This window comes from Malaclemys terrapin, chromosome 4, assembly GCF_027887155.1.
Source record: "Malaclemys terrapin pileata isolate rMalTer1 chromosome 4, rMalTer1.hap1, whole genome shotgun sequence".
NCBI lineage: Eukaryota > Metazoa > Chordata > Testudines > Emydidae > Malaclemys > Malaclemys terrapin.
Window position 1 is genome coordinate 1,794,490 of NC_071508.1, and position 20,857 is coordinate 1,815,346.

At 62.3% G+C, this 20,857-nt stretch overlaps 2 protein-coding genes across 2 annotated transcripts; one reads left to right on the plus strand and one right to left on the minus strand.

Annotated features, from left to right (window-relative positions):
- The first annotated feature begins 7,258 nt into the window (after window positions 1-7,258).
- On the plus strand, window positions 7,259-9,697 carry LOC128836230 (claudin-9-like). Its single transcript, XM_054026291.1, has one exon. It carries the CDS (start codon window positions 7,933-7,935, stop codon window positions 8,581-8,583), a length of 651 nt encoding a protein of 216 aa, XP_053882266.1. The 5' UTR covers window positions 7,259-7,932; the 3' UTR covers window positions 8,584-9,697.
- Window positions 9,698-12,076: 2,379 nt separating this feature from the next.
- On the minus strand, window positions 12,077-15,582 carry LOC128836255 (claudin-4-like). The gene is made up of 2 exons (XM_054026348.1): window positions 15,491-15,582; window positions 12,077-13,293 (listed from the first exon to the last, which is right to left on the minus strand). Exon 2 carries the CDS (start codon window positions 13,273-13,275, stop codon window positions 12,634-12,636), a length of 642 nt encoding a protein of 213 aa, XP_053882323.1. The 5' UTR covers window positions 13,276-13,293; window positions 15,491-15,582; the 3' UTR covers window positions 12,077-12,633.
- Window positions 15,583-20,857: the final 5,275 nt, after the last annotated feature.

Consider the following 20,857-nt stretch of genomic DNA (forward strand, 5'->3'; position numbering starts at 1 on the left):
GTAGGGGGGTCTGACCCCCAGATCCTGCCCTATGGGGAGACCTCTGTTAGGATGGGGGGAAATGGAAGGGTCAGGGAGAGGATTGGTGTGTATGTGAGCTGCACTGCCCCCTGCTGGAGGGACCATATATAGCATGGCGCCCCCTAGCACCAGGCTGGGATATGGGGCAGGGACCCCTGGGGGCACAGCACCCCCTAGCACCAGGCTGGGATATGGGGCAGGGACCCCTGGGGGCATGGCACCCCCTAGCACCAGGCTGGGATATGGGGCAGGGACCCCTGGGGGCACGGCGCCCCCTAGCACCAGGCTGGGATATGGGGCAGGGACCCCTGGGGGCACGGCGCCCCCTAGCACCAGGCTGGGATATGGGGCAGGGACCCCGGGGGCATGATCCCTGCTGTGTAGATCTTTGGGGCTCTCACCCTGCCCCGGTACATTTTGGGTGCAAGATCCATTCCCTACCTCTGTGGGGTGGGGGATCGGGGTGGGGAGAGCGCTATGGGGGTCAGACGTGGGGAGGACAAATGCAGCTCTGTCAGGGAATGTCACATGGGGAGGGGGACGGCGGGACTGAAAAAGCAGCGGCTCCCTCCCTGGGCGAGAGGCGAATGCCCCACTCCCCCCCTCTCCCCATCTGGCCCGGTAGAGCCCAGGGGTGCGGTCCTGCCGCCAGGGGACATGTCTCCCCCTTTTGTCCCCAGCACACAAAGGCTGGAAACTGACTCTGGAGAGCGGCCCTGACCCCAGGGCTGGGGATGAAGGGAATAGACTGAGACTGAGGGACCCAGGAGTCCTGACTCCCAGCCCCACTGCTCTAACCCACTATACCCCACTCCCCTCCCAGAGCTGGGGAAAGAACCCAGGAGTCCTGGCTCCCCGCCCTGCCCCCACCCTCTTATCACAATGCTCTTTTTCTTTCCTTCTCCTGACACATTCCTCCCGTCTGCCCCCTGACCCCCCCTTCCTATTCCCCAACTGACCCCCTGCCCCAGACATCACGGCCCCCTGCCAAATTCTCCCCACCCAGCCACTATTTGCCTTTCCCATCAGCCTCTCCGGCTGTCTGTGAGGGGGGAGCCCAAGGGGGGGTGACCCCAGGTGACCCCCATCCCATGATTCACAGGCCCTCCTTTGAAACACTGCCCTGCAGTATTTTACACGGTGAGGATACGGGGAGTGGCAGCAGGAGAGAACCCAGGAGTCCTGGCGCCCAGCCCTCCCGCTCTAACCCACCAGAGCCCACTCCCCTCCCCGCGAACCCAGGAGTCCTGATCTAGCCCGTTCCCACCTCCCTGCTGTCTGAAAGGACGGATTGGGCCCACCCAGGATTCAGGAGCCTTCGGGCTGCGGGGTGGGGGCAATAAGCTGAAGGGAGAGGAAGTGTCCCTTGGCCGGCGGTTCCGCCACCGCGCCCTGTCTGGCAACAGAGCCCTGGCTGCCGGCTGTCTGTCTGTCCTGCCAAGGGCTGGGCTCCCCCCAGCTCTGCCGGTGCCCCTCACTCCCGACCCGCAGTCCCGCCCCCAGCTCTGCCGGTGCCCCTCACTCCCGACCCGCAGTCCCCCCCCCAGCTCTGCCGGTGCCCCTCACTCCCGACCCGCAGTCCCGCCCCCAGCTCTGCCGGTGCCCCTCACTCCCGACCCGCAGTCCCCCCGCAGCTCTGCCGGTGCCCCTCACTCCCAACCCGCAGCCCCTGCTAGCCCAGCCCTGCCCCCCGCCAGCTCTGCCGGTGCCCCTCACTCCCGACCCGCAGCCCCTGCCAGCCCAGCCCTGCCCCCCCCAGCTCTGCCGGTGCCCCTCACTCCTGACCCGCAACCCCTGCCAGCCCAGCCCTGCCCCCCCCCAGCTCTGCCGGTGCCCCTCACTTCCGACCCGCAGCCCCTGCCAGCCCAGCCCAGCCCCCGCCCCAGCTCTGCCGGTGCCCCTCACTCCCGACCCGCAGCCCCTGCCAGCCCAGCCCAGCCCCCCCCCAAGCTCTGCCGGTGCCCCTCACTCCCGACCCGCAGCCCCTGCCAGCCCAGCCCTGCCCCCCCCACCCAGCTCTGCTGGTGCCCCTCACTCCCGACCCGCAGCCCCTGCCAGCCCAGCCCTGCCCCCCCCCAGCTCTGCCGGTGCCCCTCACTCCTGACCCGCAGCCCCCTGCCAGCCCAGCCCTGCCCCCCCAGCTCTGCCGGTGCCCCTCACTCCCGACCCGCAGCCTCTGCCAGCCCAGCCCTGCCCCCCCCAGCTCTGCCGGTGCCCCTCACTCCCGACCCGCAGCCTCTGCCAGCCCAGCCCTGCCCCCCCAGCTCTGCTGGTGCCCCTCACTCCCGACCCGCAGCCCCTGCCAGCCCAGCCCTGCCCCCCCACAGCTCTGCCGGTGCCCCTCACTCCCGACCCGCAGCCCCCCAACGGGTTAAGATCTCCCAGCTGATCTCGGCCCCTCCCCAGCTCTGAACCCCGCCGTGTGATATTGACTTTGGGTGGTTCTTGGCTTGATGCAGTAAATTTCCCCGTTTCCTGGCTCCGTGACCGGCCCTGGGGGGACAAAGCTGCGCTGGGACGTTTGCTTGAGGGTGGGGGGCGCGCGTCGGAGGAGGAATCTGGGGGCTGGAAGCGTGACGGGAACGTCTCCGAGCCCCTTTGTTCTCCTGCCAGGGGCCTTGGGCGTCTGCGGTGGGAAGAAAGGGAGAGAAGGAAGGGCTCACCCAGGTGCAGGCTAGAGTGCAGGCAGGGTTTGGGGGGTCTTGCAGCTGTGGGGGGTGCTGTACTGGCACTAGGGTGTGGGTCCTGCCTCATGGTGCTGGCGATCTCGGCTGGCTCAGCCCCTCCCGGGAGAACCCAGGTCTGATACCAGCATCAGCTAAACCTGATCCCTGGGCAGATACACGGAGGGGGGTGGATACAAACACTGAGGGGTGCAAATGGGGGGTGGAGAGGGAGGGAGAGACAGCCACAACCACTTGCTCTAACCACTAGACCCCACTCCCCTCCCAGAGCCGGGGAGAGAACCCAGGAGTCCTGGCTCCCAGCCCCCCTTCCTCTAACGACTAGACCCCACTCCCCTCCCAGATCTGGAGAGAGAACCCAGGAGTCCTGGCTCCCAGCCCCCCTTGCTCTAACGACTAGACCCCACTCCCCTCCCAGATCTGGAGAGAGAACCCAGGAGTCCTGGCTCCCAGCCCCCCTTGCTCTAACGACTAGACCCCACTCCCCTCCCAGAGCCGGGGAGAGAACCCAGGAGTCCTGGCTCCCAGCCCCCCTTCCTCTAACGACTAGACCCCACTCCCCTCCCAGATCTGGAGAGAGAACCCAGGAGTCCTGGCTCCCAGCCCCCCTTGCTCTAACGACTAGACCCCACTCCCCTCCCAGAGCCGGGGAGAGAACCCAGGAGTCCTGGCTCCCAGCCCATCCTAAGCAAAACAGGAGCCGCCCCCCCCCGAACACATTCTCTCTCTCTCCCTGCAGGATGGGAGTGGGGGGCACCGGCAGGGCTGGCAGGGGGCCGTGGGTAGGATCGTTTAATCCCCTGTCATACATACAGGGGTCACTCCACACTGGCCGCCCCCACCCCCCGACTCTTGAGCCATGCGGGGACCCCGGCGTTGATGCTGCCCCAGGCCGGGGGGGTCCCGCCCATTTCTGTGTCCCAGCGATCCGTGCTGTGAGGGGGAGGGGGCTGGACGATGGACGTGTGCGTTGCGGGGGGCGGGCAGCCTGCTCCCTGCTGTGTGTCATGGCCCCTGCACTGCCAGGGCCGGCTCCAGGCACCCAAGCACATGCTTGGGGCGGCACCTGGTAAGGGGTGGCGGGCTCCAGCGGCGTGGAATTCCGCGGCGGGCGCTCCGGCGGCGTGGCGCTGGGGGGGGGTTCCGGCGCTCGGTGGGGGGGCTCCGGCGGCGCGGCGCTGGGGGGGGTTCCGGCGCTCGGTGGGGGGGCAGCGCGGGACGCGGCGCTGGGGGGGCTCCGGCGGCGTGGCGCTCTGCGGGGGGGGCAGCGCGGGCGCGGCGCTGGGGGGGGCGTTCCGGCGGGCTCCGGCGGCGCGGTGCTCGGCGGGGGGGCAGCGCGGGCGCGGCGCTGGGGGGGGGGTTCCGGCGGGCTCCGGCGGCGCGGCGCTGGGGGGGGTTCCGGCGGTGCGGCGCTCAGCGGGGGGGCAGCGCGGGCGCGGCGCTGGGGGGGGGGCTCCGGCGGCGCGGCGCTGGGGGGGCTCCGGTGGTGCGGCGCTCGGCGGGGGGGTGGCGCGGGCGTGGCGCTGGGGGGGGTTCCGGCAGCACGGCGCTTGGCGGGGGGGTGGCGCGGGCGCGGCGCTGGGGGGGGTTCCGGCGGCACGGCGCTCGGCGGGGGGGCAGTGCGGGCGCGGCGCTGGGGGGAGTTCCGGCGGGCTCCGGCGGCGCGGCGCTCGGCGGGGGGACGGGGCTCAGGGGGCGGCGCTTTTTTTTGCTGCTTGGGGCAGCAAAAAAGTTCGAGCCGGCCCTGTGCACTGCTAGCAGCCCAGGAGACTCCCCCCGGCACAGAGCCTGTCCCCCACCCTCCTATCGGCCCAGCCGGTCTGCGCACTGCCTGGGAATGGCCAGGGGAGGGCGCCAGACACCAACCGAACATCATGCAGCTCTGCCGGTGCCCCTCACTCCCGACCCGCAGCCCCTGCCAGCCCAGCTCTGCCCCCCCCAGCTCTGCCGGTGCCCCTCACTCCCGACCCGCAGCCCCTGCCAGCCCAGCTCTGCCCCCCCCAGCTCTGCCGGTGCCCCTCACTCCCGACCCGCAGCCCCTGCCAGCCCAGCTCTGCCCCCCCCAGCTCTGCCGGTGCCCCTCACTCCCAACCCGCAGCCCCTGCCAGCCCAGCCCTGCCCCCCCCAGCTCTGCCAGTGCCCCTCACTCCCGACCCGCAGCCCCTGCTAGCCCAGCCCTGCCCCCCCCAGCTCTGCCGGTGCCCCTCACTCCCGACCCGCAGCCCCCTGTCCTTCTCAGTGGTTTAGGCCTATTAACAAGCGGCTCCAGGGCCTTGCTCCCCAGGGAAGTGGGAGGTCTCAGGATTCCTGCATAACATATGCACAATACCATCGACCCACAGAGACAGGGGCATGGTGGTGGGAGCCCAGTAGGGTGACCAGATGTCCCGAGTTTATAGGGACAGTCCCGATATTTGGGGTTTTGTCTTATATAGGTGCCTATTACCCCCCAACCCCTGTCCCGATTTTTCACCCTTGCTGTCTGGTCACCCTATAGCCCAGAGTTGTGGTGGTGGGGAGCCCAGGTCTGGGCTGACTGTGGGCTGCGGGTCGGGATTGAGGAGCACCGGCAGAGCTGGGTGGTCCCAGGGCACCGATAGCAGTGGGCTGTGGGTCGGGAGTGGGGGCACCGGCAGAACTGGGGGGTCCCAGGTCACCGATAGCAGTGGGTTGGGAGTGAGGGGCACCGGCAGAGGTGGGGGGTCCCAGGGCACCGATAGCAGTGGGCCGTGGGTCGGGAGTGAAGGGCACTGGCAGAGTGGGGGGTCCCAGGTCACCGATAGCAATGGGCCGTGGGTCGGGAGTGAGGGGCACTGGCAGAGCTGGGGGGTCCCAGGGCACCGATAGCAGTGGGCCGTGGGTCAGGAGTGAGGGGCACTGGCAGAGCTGGGGGGTCCGAGGACACCGATAGCAGTGTGCTGTGGGTCAGGAGTGAGGGGCACTGGCAGAGCTGGGGGGTCCCAGGGCACCGATAGCAGTGTGCTGTGGGTCAGGAGTGAGGGGCACGGCAGAGTGGGGGGTCTAGGGCACCGATAGCAATGGGCCGTGGGTCGGGAGTGAGGGGCACCGGCAGAGTGGGGGGTCCCAGGGCACCGATAGCAGTGTGCTGTGGGTTGGGAGTGAGGGGCACCGGCAGAGTGGGGGATCCGAGGGCACCGATAGCAGTGGGCCGTTGGTCGGGAGTGAGGGGCACCGGCAGAGCTGGGGGGTCCCCGGGCACCGATAGCAGTGGGCTGTGGGTCAGGAGTGAGGGGCACGGCAGAGTGGGGGGTCCAGGGCACCGATAGCAATGGGCCGTGGGTCGGGAGTGAGGGGCACCAGCAGAGCTGGGGGGTCCCAGGGCACCGATAGCAGTGTGCCGTGGGTCGGGAGTGAGGGGCACCGGCAGAGCTGGGGGGTCCCAGGGCACCGATAGCAGTGGGCTGTGGGTCGGGAGTGAGGGGCACCGGCAGAGCTGGGGGGTGACACTTGGGCTGGGATAGCTGAGGGCCGCATTGGATGCAGTTCTCCATACTGGCCACATGGCATCAGTGCTGCATACCTGCAGGTGTTCTGGGGGAGGCGGTGGGATACCTGATACCAGGTGAGAGCCCAGAGCGCCAGATTCGGCTCAGTGACTGCTCTGTTCCCAGGTGCCCCCCCACCCTGGTCTCCCAGCCAACTGTTTCCCTGGCAACGGGCTCCTATCTCCCAGCTGAATCGGCCTGGGCCATGGTCACACATAGCAACGACCTAGAAAAGCAGCCACCAGTGGTGGTTTCCCTTTCCCCCCCATGCCTGGGTTTGGCAGTTTCAAGTTACCCCCTGAGCCAGCCAGTGCCCGCCCTAGGGCTGGATTGGAGCCAGCGCCCCCTAGAGGGGAAAGGCCCCAGGTCCCATTCCCTGCCCCCCTGAGCCAGCCAGTCCCCGCCCTGGGGCTGGACTGGAGCCAGCGCCCCCTAGAGGGGAGAGGCCCCATGTCCCTTTCTCCACCCCGAGCCAGCCAGTCTGTCCCCCCGGCCCCTGGCTGGAGTCACAGGCTGTTTGCTCGGTGGTTAATTTCTTATCAGCAGATCTGAGCCGTGTGTGCCCAGCTCCCCCCTTATCAGCCCAGGGACCTGACCGGTTGCTAAAGGGACACAGGAATCCCGTTAGCCGGCCTTCCCTCTGACCCCAGGGCCCCAGCGTGGGGCTAGGGGTGCTGTGCTGTAGGGACTGTCACGGGTCCCCAGTGCCCTGCCTCAGAGCCAGCCCCGTCTCCACCAGCCCCCTGCAGCAGCCTTTGGCAGGGGGAGTGTGGGGCAGCCAGGCATGTGTTTATTAGAATCTCTGTTTTCCCATGGCCTGGAGGAACAAGCCGCTGGTGATTCGCCCCCTCCGGAGCCCACCTCCTCCCCCCTCCAGCGTGGGGGCGGGCAGTGTCCAGGCACAAGCTAACAAAATAACTGTTCATTCTCCAGCACACCTCGTGCCCTGGTCGCCATAGAGAGCCCAGTGCCCTCCCACGCCTCCCCTGTCCCGCCCACTCACCTGTGGAGGCCTCATATACCCCCCCCGCCTCCCCCGCTCACAGGATCAGTCCAGGGAGAGGTGGTGACGGCAGGGAGAGTGAGCCCTGGTGATAAACAAGAGCCTTGCCCTCTCCGGGGTGGAAGTGCTTCGGAGAGAGACACTGGCACGGCTGGACCTGCCTCCCCAGCCATTCTCATCGGGATCCCTCTCCCGGACGTGTCTCCCCGGACGCTGCCATCCGAATCTGTCCCCTGGATGCTTCTCCCCGGCTGGTTCCTTTAGGATCCGTCTCTCACACGCGAGATCCGTCTCCCGGACACGTCTCCCCGGTGGGTCCACCGGGATCCGCCTCTCAGACACGTCTCTCTGGTTCCACCGGGATCCCTCGCCCAGACACGTCTTCCTGGCTGGCTCCTTTAGGATCCGTCTCTCAGACGCGTCTCCCTGGCCGGTTCCATCAGGATCCGTCTCCCAGAGCCATATCCTTCAGAGGGATCTATCGGATCTCATATTCATGCACCTCCCATAGGGACCCGTTTTCAGGACTCGTGTCCCCAGCTGATCCCACAAAGAACTGTCTTCTGGCCTTGTCTCTCCACTACGACCTACCTTGCCTTGGTGTCTCCAGCCAATCCCCACACACAATTATTTTCTGGGCTTCTCTCTCTGCTCCGACGCCCTTGGGTCCCTACTAGGATCCCTGCTTCACTCCTGTTGGCTTCCTCCTCCTCCAGCAATGGCTTCTGCAGGGCTGGAGCTCTTGGGCATGGGGCTCAGCATCTTTGGCTGGCTGGGCTCCATCATCTCCTGTGCCCTGCCCATGTGGAAGGTGACGGCCTTCATCGGCAACAACATCGTGGTGGCGCAGACCATCTGGGAGGGGCTGTGGATGAATTGCATTGTGCAGAGCACGGGCCAGATGCAGTGTAAGGTCTATGACTCTATGCTGGCACTGCCCCAGGACCTGCAGGCCGCCCGCGCCCTCATGGTCATCACGGTGCTGCTGGCCGTGCTGGCCTTGCTGGTGAGCGTCGTGGGCGCCAAGTGCACCAACTGCGTGGAGGACGAAGGCGCCAAGGCGCGGATCATGATCGTCTCCGGTGCCGTCTTCGTGGTCTCCGGCATCCTCTGCCTCATCCCCGTGTGCTGGTCGGCCAACACCATCATCCGGGACTTCTACAACCCGCTGGTGTCTGAAGCCCTGAAGCGGGAGCTGGGGGCGGCGCTATATGTGGGGTGGGCAGCCGCCGCCCTGCTGGTTCTCGGGGGGGCTCTGCTTTGCTGCTCCTGCCCACCCCGCTCAGAGAGATACCCACCCCGGGTCGGGTACATGGCGGCTGCCAGGTCTGGGGTGGGCAGCGGGGTGGACAAGAGGGACTACGTGTGAGGGGAGTGGAGGAGGGGATAGATGGATGGATGAGCATGTGGGTGAACAGATGAATGAGTGAACGAACAGATGAATGTGTGAAGAGTGAGGGAACGAACAAATGAACAAGGGAGTGAATGGATGAAGGTGTGAAGAGGTGAATGAGGGAGTGAATGGATGAAGGTGTGAAGTGAATGAGGGAGTGAATGGATGAATTAGGGAATCAGCTAATGGCTGAGGGAATGAATAAACTAGTGAAAGAGAGAGAGAATGCGTGAATGTGGGAGGAGATGAATGAATGAGGGAACGGAGAAACAAATGGACAAGTGGATGGATGAACAAAGGGACTAATAGATCATGAGTAGAGGAAAACAAGTGAACAAAAGCATGGCTGAAGGAGGAAAGAATGAGTGAGTGAAGGAACGGACAAGGGTGCGAACAAATGAACAAGCGGGCAAATGAGTGAAGGGAGGAGCAACAAAGAGGGCGAATGGATGCGGGAACGAGGGAGTGAATGAGACAACCGACAAATGAAAAAGGGAGGGAAGGAAGGAAATGAAATAAATAAAAGACGGGGAGGGGGCAGAGCAAACACATGGGGGACCAAACAAAAGGAAGGTTGAAGCCACAGAGGAAAGGAGCGAAAGGCGGCGTCAGCGAAGGGATGAACAAAGGGCTAATGGACAAAGAAGGAAGGAAGAAGCGGCCGATCCCCAGCGAATGAACAGATCGGGGGGCTGCGGGGCTTGGCCAGGGAGCCCTGACCCCATGGAGCCCGGCTGGACCTCACCCTGGCTTTGTTTGCTCGACGGTTAATAATTGTCCCAGCTCCCTGGAGTGAGACCTGCTAAACCACCCCCTGCACACGGGGACTGCCTGAACCCCCCAGCCTAACGGCCCCTCTAGCCAAATCCAGGGGCCCAAGATTTTGGGGCTCTCACCCCCCACTGGGGATAGATCCAGGGCTTATTGGGTCATCACTGAGTGGGATTTGGGGGGTGTCACGGAGTGGGTGATCCCTGGCTGTGGTTCTTTTGGGAGGACACAACCCCCATTTCCTGACCCCTCCAGGGAGGGGGCTCGGCCCATGTTCCTGGGGGCGTTATGGAGATAAAAGAACCAGACTAGCACCCACTGCCCTCGCCTCCTGCTTCTCATTTTGGGGCATGGGGGAGGTTGAGTTGGGGCCTGGCTGGGGAAGGAAAAGGTGGGGTGGGGCGGGGCTGATGGGAGAAATAGAATTGGGGGCTTGGTTGATGAGGGGAGGGTAAATTGGAGGAGGGGGGCATCTTATGGGTAGGAGAATGGGGGTGTGGTTTATGAGGCAGTAAATTGGGGCACGCGGACTGGGGGTGTTGCTTGTGGGAGGAGGAGGAGACCGCTACCAATCAGCCCCTGCCCCAGAGAGAGGGAAGAGCTGAGGTGTGTGTGTGTGGGGGGGCAGGGTATGGCTTTAGGGGGTGGATGCTGTATGTGTCCCTCCTCTCCCCAATCTTAGTCCATCCCCATTCCCAGGACGAGATTGGGGGTTCCCAGCCCATCTCCCCGCCCCACAATAGCAGGGGAATGAAAAACACCCAGCTCCATTCCCAGAATTCCCCTCACCGTCACCCAACCCCACCTGGCTGGCTCAGGGGGGCAGGGGATGGGACACAGGGCCTTTCCCTCCAGGGGGCGCCAGCTCCAAGGGGGGCCAGGGACTGCCTGGCTGAGAGAGGTGGGGGATGGGACACGGGGCCTTTCCCCTCTAGGGGGCGCTGGCCCTGACCCGCCTGGGGCAGGGGACTGGCTGGCTCCAGGGATGGGGCCTTTCCCCTCTAGGGGGCGCTGGCTCTGACCCACCCTGGAGCAGGGGACTAGTTGGCTCCAGGGACGGGACCTTCCCCCTCTAGGGGGCGCTGGCTCTGACCCACCCTGGGGCAGGGGACTAGTTGGCTCCAGGGACGGGACCTTCCCCCTCTAGGGGGCGCTGGCTCTGACCCGCCTGGGGCAGGGGACTGGCTGGCTCTAGGGTTGGGGCCTTTCCCCTCTAGGGGGTGCTGGCTCTGACCCACCTGGGGCAGGGGACTGGCTGGCTCCAGGGACGGGACCTTTCCCCTCTAGGGGGCGCTGGCTCTGACCCGCCTGGGGCAGGGGACTGGCTGGCTCCAGGGATGGGGCCTTCCCCCTCTAGGGGTCGCTGGCTCTGACCCACCTGGGGCAGGGGACTGGTTGGCTCCAGGGACGGGACCTTTCCCCTCTAGGGGGCGCTGGCTCTGACTAGCCCTGGGGCAGGGGACTGGCTGGCTCCAGGGACGAGACCTTCCCCCTCTAGGGGGCGCTGGCCCTGACCCGCCCATTTCGGCTCTGCTGTTTCCCTGGATCCCAGCCCGCCCGGCCTCTCTCCCACGAGCTGGACGGGCACCAGCACATTCCTGTGCCAGCGGAGCCTTCCCTGGAGCTGGGGGCGGCTGGCACCAGGAGAGAAATCTCACATCCTCTCCCCCTCCCCCATGGGGGAGGGGGCCATGCTGTGTGTGTGGGGGGGGTTCATTCAGCAGGGAGGGAGGGGTCACTGCAACCCAAAAGCCAGGCACACAGACCCCCTCTCACCCCCGCCCCAACTCTAGGTCTGTTGGCTCATGTACTAAGCCCCTTGTTCCCCCACCTGCATGCCCAGAGGGGCTCTAACCACTAGACCCCACTCCCCTGAGCTGCTGCTCTCCACCCAACAGGCTGTTCCCCTTCAAAGCTCTGCCCCCCAGCACAAGGGGAGGGATTCCTCACCACCAGGCAGCCTTGCAATGGAGCAGGGAAAACAGCACCCCCACTTGGAAATAAACCCACTTCTCTGCTGCTGAGATGCAGCCACCTCTGGGGTGGGGCAAGTGCATAACACTGTGTGGCAAGAGCACCCCCTACTGAGCTCCCCGCCACCATGCAGCACAGGGCCCCGCCCTGCAGCAGGGGAGAGCGCCCCCTGTTGCTTTCCACCCATTCCCTCCCTTGGCCATTCAGACCCCGCCAATGCCTCCCTTTAACAGCATGGAATTGGTTTGACGCTGCTGCCCGGGGCACCCGCGGAACTGCCCGCCACATGATCCTGAGGTTAAAACCCAAGCAGGGGACTGGGGAGACAACTCCTGGGTTTCATTCCTGCACCCTACCCTCTGCCCAGAACCAGAGGGTTAGAGCAGGTGGGGGAGGGGGCTGGGAGCCAGGACTCCTGGGTTCTCTCCCCAGCTCTGTCAGGGGCTGGTAGGTCAGAGCAGGGGGGAGGGGAGGAGCCGCTACTTCCCAGGGCTGCCCTCCCAGTTATCAGCCAGTCACTTCAGTCCACTCGAGCACGGTCCGGTAGCAGCTACAACCCCTAAAAGGCAGAACCTGGCACAGATGGAGAGATGAATTCTACAGCACAAATGGCTGAGGGTGGGGCGGGTGTATGAAGGGAGCGGACAAACCAGCCTTGGCTAGTCTTACCCCCGCGGAGGGCTGGACACAGATCCCCACTCCAGGGAGCACAGAAGGCCATTGCTACATACAAAATACTCAGATATTTTATTCGTCATATATAAAAACAAGCAGATGCTATGAAAAATATCTAAGGACTATGTAGGACACATGCAAAGGTTAAAACGAGGTGACCCAACTCCCACTCTCCTCTAGAGGCAGAGCTAGGCTTGGGGTGCTCTATTTGGCCTCCCCCCCCCAAAGACAACCCTCTAATTTTCAGCGATCAGCGCGCTTCGACAGGGCAGGGCCTCGAGTCGGGTGGCATCAGGCGATGTTCTGGGCGTCGCCTAGGGAGGGGAGAATGGGACTGGAGAGGAGCCGGGCTGGGGTGCGAGAGGACACACATCTGAGGGGAGGAGAGCTGGAAGGTAGCAGGACACGGATGGATCATGTGGGCTGAGGACCATTGCAGCGTGGTGGGGTCCAGAAGCCAAGATGAAGCCACCACGAATGGCAGATACCATGGGTCTCTAGCAGCTTAGCTTCTGTATTCCCTCCAGGCCGCAGATGCATTCCCAGCACCGACCCGGGTAGCTTTGCACCCGGGGGTCTCATGCAGAGATGGGCCCTGCCCGCCCCTCAGACATAGTTCTTGCTGGGGTAGTCACTGCGGGGCTGGGAGACGGCGGCGGTGTAACGGGCGCTGTAGTTGGTGTTCTTCTCGGGACAGGTGCAGCACAGGAGGCTGCCCCCCAGAACCAGCAGGGCGGCAGCAGCCCAGCCGATGTAGAGGGAGGGCCCCAGCTCCCGCTTCTGGGCTTCGGACACCAGCGGGTTGTAGAAGTCCCGGATGATGGTATTGGCCGACCAGCACACGGGGATGAGGCAGAGGATGCCGGAGACCACGAAGACGGCGCCGGCGACTATCATGATCCGCGCCTTGGCGCTTTCTTCCTCCACGCAGTTGGTGCACTTGGCGCCCACGACGCTCACCAGCAAGGCCAGCACGGCCAGCAGCACCGTGATGACCATGAGGGCGCGGGCGGCCTGCAGGTCCTGGGGCAGTGCCAGCATAGAGTCATAGACCTTACACTGCATCTGGCCCGTGCTCTGCACAATGCAATTCATCCACAGCCCCTCCCAGATGATCTGCGCCACCACAATGTTGTTGCCGATGAAGGCCGTCACCTTCCACATGGGCAGGGCACAGGAGATGATGGAGCCCAGCCAGCCCACCACCGAGAGTGCCATGCCCAAGATCTGGAGACCTGCTGAGGCCATGATTGGGTGGGAAGGCGCCTGCAGGGAAGAGAGATGGGGAGAAGGTAAGAAGAACTCAACACCCAGGGAGCCCCCGGATAAGAGGAGGGGATCGGGAGGGGTCCCACCAGGGCTGTTGTCCTGCTCCGACACCCCATTTCCATTGAGCAGGACTCCAATGGGATTCAAGTGACGCTGGGTCCTGGTGTGATGCAGATACTAAAGGACCTTCAGATGGACCAGCCAGGAAGGGCAGCAGCCCCTCTCTCCACCCCCCAAGTGCTGAAGGTGTCTTGGCTAACCAGCCCCCACCTGGGGCAGGATCACCCCAATGGTGCCCTCACCCACACACCCCATGTCCCCCACTGGATGGCGCTTGCACCCCTTCAAGATCTTCCCCTCCCACAATGGCTGCACTGAAGTGACCCCAAGATGGGGGCTTAGGGGGTGTGGGTGGTAAGGGGGCAGGGGTTGTCTCCCGCCGCACCTGCCACTAATCCAGTTCTCCTTCCCCACCTTGGCCATTCCTCGGTGAGTCACCACCTGGCCCAAATCCCCACCTCCATCAACAGATGGCAATTTCCCTCCGAAACTTGGCTTCTACAACCCAGCTGGTGGCTCTCCGCCCCGGCTCTGCTGGGGGACCGGCCATGGGGACCATCCTGCCCCAGGGTGGGGATGGGACATCTCGGGTCTCCCACTGCCATGATCCCACCCCGGCTCCCCCCTCCCAGCCAGCCCCAGGCCCTCAGCCCAGGTTCCCCCACCCCCAGTGGGGCAGGGAGAGCCAAGGGGGACAAGCGCCCCCCAGTGCCTGGGGCCAGCTGCCATCTGGCAGGTGTGGAGCGTGTGAATGGGAAGGGCTTGGACGTGACCCCAAGGGGGAGATGCAGCCGTGGGGGGCACCAGAGGTGGGGAGATGGGGCAGAAACGCACCCAGCCCCTGCGCATACCTCTGGCTCAGTGGGATGCGGGAGGGGGGAGCTGGCCCAGGGACCCCCCCCCCAGCTGGCTGGGGGCAGGCACCCAGCACGGGCCTGGGTTAGCTCCTGGGTACCCAGGGGGCAAGAGGGACAAGCCCAGCCTGGAGGCAGCCCCCCCCAGCCGTGGCATGGAGCTGGGGAACGGCTCCCGCAAAGGGACGGGGTGTGAGGGGTCCCAGGACCCCTTCAGCAGGGCTTCCACAAGCACCCGGACTCCTGGGTTCTCTCCCGGCTCTAGGAGGGGAGGGGAGTTTGGTGGGTGAGAGCAGGGGGGGCTGGGCACCGGACTCCTGGGTTCTCCCCCTATTTGTTCCAGGCTGGTTGTCCCCCACAGCGCCCCTCGCCAGGCTCCTTTCCAAACCGCCCCCGCGCGGCACCAGCCCAGGGGCTGAGGAACAGGTTAAAATCCCAGAGCCAGGTGTGTGTGTGTGTGTGTGGGGGGGGACAAATCAGCTCCTGTCCCCCCCCCCAGTGACCACCCCTCCCCCCGCCTGAGGCTCGGCCGGCCCCCAGGACAAAGACCCTCCCCTGTTCTCACCTCAGTCCCATTGTCCGCAGGTTTCTGTGAAACTCCCCCCCCGCCGGGCGGGCAGTTTCAGATGAAACGGGGAAGGGGGGAGGGGAGCGGCGCCATCCCAGCCTGCCCCGTCCCCCTCCCCCGAGAGCGGCCCCTTTGTCCCACAGCCGCACACGTGGGGCTGGCTGTGGGGCGGCGGGGGGGGGGGGGGCATTGCCAGTCCAGCGGGTCTCTGTGCCCACGGCCACCAACAGCACCCAAGCTCAAGCCCCGGTGTGTGTGGGGGGAGAATTTGGTCCTGTTTTAGGTAGGGGGAAACTGAGGCACGGGAGACTGGGGCGCAGAGAACCCAAGAGTCCTGACGCCGACTTCCCCCACGGTCCCACAAACACACACAGCTCTGCCAGAGTCTGAAATAGTCCTGGCTCCCACCATCCCCAACCCACCAGCCCCCACTCCCCTCCCAGAGCTGGGAGAGAACCCAGGAGTCCTGGCTCCCAGCCCCCGCTGCTCGAACCACCAGCCCCCACTCCCCTCCCAGAGCTGGGAGAGAACCCAGGAGTCCTGGCTCCCATCATCCCCAACCCACCAGTGCCCACTCCCCTCCCAGAGCTGGGAGAGAACCCGGGAGTCCTGGCTCCCAGCCCCCCCTGCTCTAACCACCAGCCCCCACTCCCCTCTCAGAGCCGGGGATAGAACCCAGGAGTCCTGGCTCCCAGCCCCCACAGTCCCTCACCTGTCTCTTGCAGTAACTCTCTCGCCAAGGGTTGATCCCTCCAAACCCCAGCACACCGGCTCCGTGTCGCAGTCCCGCAAATTGCAATAATAGCAGCGGGCAGGCACCTCCCTGGGGGGGTTAAATACCGACACCCCCCCCCCCGCCGCCCACTCCCCTCCCCTCCCCGTGACATCACCCCCAGGTGAAACTCCGTCCACTTAGCGCTGGCTGGAGAGTTCCCCCCGCCCCCGTAAACAAAGACCCAGCCCCTCTCCCTGCAACCGGCTCAAGCTAACCACAGCCCTGGGGCAACAGCTTGGGGGAGGGGAGCCAGGACTCCTGGGTTCTCTCCCCAGCTCTGCGAGGGGAGTGGGGGCTGGTGGGTTAGAGCAGGGGGGCCTGGGAGCCAGGACTCCTGGGTTCTATCCCCAGCTCTGCGAGGGGAGTGGGGTCTAGTGGTTAGAGCAGGGGGGGCTGGGAGCCAGGACTCCTGGGTTCCATCCCCAGCTCTGCGAGGGGAGTGGAGTCTAGGGGTCAGAGCCGGGGGGGCTGGGAGCCAGGACTCCTGGGTTCTCTCCCTGGCTCTGGGAGGGGAGTGGGGTCTAGTGGTCAGAGCCGGGGGGGCTGGGAGCCAGGACTCCTGGGTTCCATCCCCAGCTCTGCGAGGGGAGTGGGGTCTAGGGGTCAGAGCCGGGGGGGCTGGGAGCCAGGACTCCTGGATTGTAATTTCTCTCACTTCCCTTTCTCCCCTCAGGTTGAGTCATGGTCTGGCCAGTTTCACTTCAGTTTCTGGTGAATTTCATCACGTCTGTTCCATGCACCATCCTCCGCCAAAGCCGGGGCTCAGGGGCATCACAGCAAGGGCTCCTCCCAGGAGCTAAGGGAGCAAGGGGGGGTGGTTCATCCCAGGAGGGGGGTAGAACCCGGACATCCGAGCCCTCCCAACCCACTAGAGCACCCCCTCACTGAGGAGGGAACCCAGGAGTCCTGGCTGCCAGCTCCCCTGCTCTAACCCACCAGCCCCCACTCCCCTCCCAGAGCTAGGGAGAGAACCCAGGAGTCCTGGCTCCCAGCCCCCCATGCTCTAACCCACCAGCCCCCACTTCCCTCCCAGAGCCAGGAGAGAACCCAGGAGTCCTGGCTCCTGGCCCCTCCTTGTCAATGTACCAGCCAGGGTGTGTTCTATGGGAGACCCAAGACAACAGCACCCCTCTGTGGCCAGAAGGAGAATTGCTATCAGGGCAGTGGGGTGCAGGGTACAGGGGTGGGATGTCACAGCAGCCCGAGCTCCCCTAGCCCCATGGTGACCCTATAATAACAGGCCTGGAGTGACCCCACAAGAACAGGGGCTGTGGTGGACGCTCCATCACTGTCAAGTCTGATCTTCAGATGGGAGGTTTTTCTGAAGGCCCTGCTCTGGTTGAAGCAGGAATTAACGCAGGCAGGTGTAGGGTGACCAGATGTCCCGATTTTATAGGGACAGTCCCGATATTCATGGCTTTTTCTTATGTAGGTGCCTATTACCTCTCGATTTTGTCTCGTTTCACACTTTCTATCTGGTCACCCTAGGCAGGTGCCAGCAGCTGATCTGGGGTGGGGTCCCCCCTAAACGGAGAATCTGTGGTTGTAGGTTATTTGGGTTCTGAATGCCTTTGCCTTTCTGTACGCCCTGAGTTCCTGTACGTTTATTTATATTTTAATCCCCAAACATTTAAAGAGAATGGGAATTGGGGAAAAATCACCTCCATATTCCTGTTCAAAACTCCCTTTTGGTTCCAAAGGGCCTGTGATTTTATCTGGAAAAAATCCCAAACCATCAGGAATCAAAACAAAACAATTCCGTTTTTGAGTTCAAAATGACTTTGTGGGTCACAATTTCCCATCATTTTGTCTAAAAAAAATCAAAACCGTTTTCAAAATCTCAGTCCATCAAAAATATTATTTTTTGTTTGCAACTATTTTTTTATTTGGAACTTTCCTTTAACTTTAGTGAAAGCAATTCAAAAACCTGTATGAAATCCCAATTCAAAGGAAACATTTTGATGTTTTTTTGTTGGTTTGCAAACCACTTTTCATTTAAAATTTCCTGTCATTTTATTTTAAAACCATTCAGAAACGTTTTTAAAAAGCTGGACATCAAAATGTTCCCTTTTGATGGGTTTTTATTTTAGTTTTTGATTCAAGGTTACTTTTCAGATCAATATTTCCTTTTCTTTTATTTCGGAAAAAAATCCCAAACCGTTTTGAAAAGCTCAGAATCAACAGAAAACGTTTCATTTAACCCCAAACGAATCCTTTGTTGATTTGCTGAAAATTTTCATTTATGGCACCACGTGAAACACTTTTGTTCCCGATATTTCAAAATTGCCAGTGAACCAAAATATCCCTGATTCTCCCTGGCTCTTGGTAGCTAAGTGATCTTTCAGGCCCAGTTCTTCCGAGGTATTTAGCTGATCTAGACCTCAGTGTGTCCGATCATTGCAAGAGCTCTGATTTATTCTGTGCCCAGCCCGGACTCTTTGGCTGGGAAGCTCAGCCCTTAAAGGCACAATCTTCACCACAGCAGCATGAGAAGATATGGCGTCTAGTTGGGGCCAGTGGGTTCTTTGGGTGAATGGAAGGAGAGGGTGGTTGGGTGAGTGAGATTCCAGGTTTTCACGCAGAGTGTTTTCCTCCCAGCTGTTCGCCAGGCATCTGAGTCCAATGCGGGTTGCCAGAAACGGGAGGGGAAGCTGAAAGAATCCAACAGCAACTGGGTTTCATGTTCAAAGAGAGTCATGGGCAAAGGACAACTGCTCCTGGCTGCAGAAGGAAATCTGTGCAGCTGCAGGGGGCTCCTGGACTACAGCTCCTACAATGCAACAGGCTCCAGCCCAGGGTATGCTGGGAAATGTAGTTCCTACAGTATCCCCCTCTACCTGCACCCCAGGACTCTGTATTTGCAGTGAGCTCATGGGCCAGGTGACCTACAACTCCTGTCATGCTCCTGTAGGGCAGTGGTTTTCACAGTGCGGGTCGTGACCCAGTACCAGGTCGCGGAATGGAAGGCAGTGGGTCGCGGTGGCTCTGGTCAGCATCGCCATTAAAAGTCCCGTGGGCTGTGCTGCCCGGCTAAGGCAGGCGAGTCCCTACCTGTTCTGACACCGCGCTGCGCCCTGGAAGTGGCCAGCAGCAGGTCCAGCTCCTAGCTGGGGGGGCCATGGGGCTCCAGGCGCTGCCGCCACCTCAAGCACCAGCAATCTCATTGGCTGGGAACCAGCCAATGGGAGCTGGGGGAGGAGGTGCCTGTGGGCGAGAGCCACGTGGAGCCACTTGCGTGCCTCCGCCTAGGAGCTGGACCTGCTGCTGGCCGCTTCTGGGCGCAACGCGATCCGCGGTGCTAGGACAGGCAGGAAGCCTGCCTTAGCACCCCTGCTGCGCCGCTGACCGGGAGCCCCCTGATGTAAGCCCGTACCCCAATCCCCTGCCCCAGCCCTGAGCCCCCCCAAACCCAGAGCCCCCTCCTGCATCCCAAACCCCTCATCCCCAGCCCCACCCCAGAGCCTGCACCCCCAGCCCAGAGCCCAGGCCCCCTCCCGCACCCCAACCCCCTACCTCAGCCTGAGCCCCCCTAAACCCAGAGCCCCCTCCTTCATCCCAAACCTCTCATCCCCAGCTCCATCCCAGAGCCTGCACCCCCAGCCCAGAGCCCTGACCTCTCTTGCACCCCAACCCCCTGGCCCAGCCCAGAGCCCTCTCCCACACCTTGAATCCCTCATTCCTGCCTGCAGCTCTCACCCCTGCACCCCAACCCCCTGCTCCAGGCCTGAGCCCCTCCCACACCCCAAACCCCTCATCGCCAGCTCCGTTGGGTCGCGGACATCAACAGTTTTCTTCAACTGGGTCGACAGAAAAAAAGTTTGAGAACCCCTGGGTGACAAGCCAGAATTCTCTGGCAACAGAGCTCATGTATACATCCAGCTGTGTTCATCATCAGATCCTTTCACGCTCTGCCAGGTCTGGCCGAGGTTCGTTTATAGAAAGTATTTTACACACCGGCCCCCTAGCGACCGAACAGTAAAATACACTGTGGGGTGCCGAGTTGTTGTAGCCATGCTGGTCCCAGGACGTTAGAGAAACCGGGTGGATGAGATGCCTCGCCCGCATTATCCGTATAACGGTTTAACATTCCATTCCGTCTCCCCCTTTAAGTTCTGCATTCCTGCCATTGACGATATTTATACCACATTAAGCGTCTCTGAATCGTATTGGTTTGCTAATTCCATGACCAGAACGCATAACACCTGGGTTGTCTGGCTGACCACTGGCTGCTGGCCGTGGTCATTTTGGAATCCTCGAGTCTTCTCCTTCTTCTGCATCCAACATCTGTAGAGTTTGCTCTGGTGATTGTTCTTTCTGAGGAACAAACTGTAGATGTCAATGGTTAAAACAAACCAAAGGAAGTATTTCTTCACACAACGCACAGATAACCTGTGGAACTCCTTGCCAGAGGATGTTGTGAAGGCCAAGACCATAACAGGGTTCAAAAAAAGAACTAGATAAGTTCATGGAGGATAGGTCCATCACTAGCTATTATCCAGGATGGGATGGGATGGTGTCCCTAGCCTCTGTTTGCCAGAAGCTGGCAATGGGCGACAGGGGGTGGATCACTTGATGATTACCTGGTCTGTTCATTCCCTCTGGGGCACTGTCGGGAGACAGGACACTGGGCTAGATGGACCTTTGGCCTGACCCAGTCTGGCCGTTCTTATGTTCTTATGTTTCCGTTGAACTTTCTGCTGTCGGTCGTGATCACATCTGATCTGGGTGCTGAACTATTTTTCTTCACAACAGCTGGAGTTGTCCATCCTTTTTCTTCACCCAGTTTGACATGAACAGGGTCACGAGGTTCTAGACTCGGCCATGCTCTGAGTGACGTCTGTTGTAAAAGTGTCCTTAAGCTCTATTAGCCTTTCTCTCTGATTTGGCTACTCTCTCTTCATGTCTGGCTACTTTGGAGACAGATTCTTTTCCAAAGTTGGGCCATTTCTTCTGAATCTGATTGGTCTTCCCATCAGGAGTTGTGCTGGACTATAACCAGTAGCCTCTCTTGGTGATGGTCTGGAACTCAAAAGAGCAAGGACTGGATCTTCGTAGGCAACCCGGATAAAGCACCGGAATGGGTTACCTAGGGAGGTGGTGGAATCTCCTTCCTTAGAGATTTTCAAGGTCAGGCTTGACAAAGCCCTGGCTGGGATGATTTAGTTGGGGTTGGTCCTGCTTTGAGCAGGGGGTTGGACTACATGACCTCCTGAGGTCCCTTCCAACCCTGATCTTCTATGATTCCCGCTGTAGGATTTTCTTGGCTGTCTGTACGGCTCTCTCAGCCATTCCATTCACTTGCGG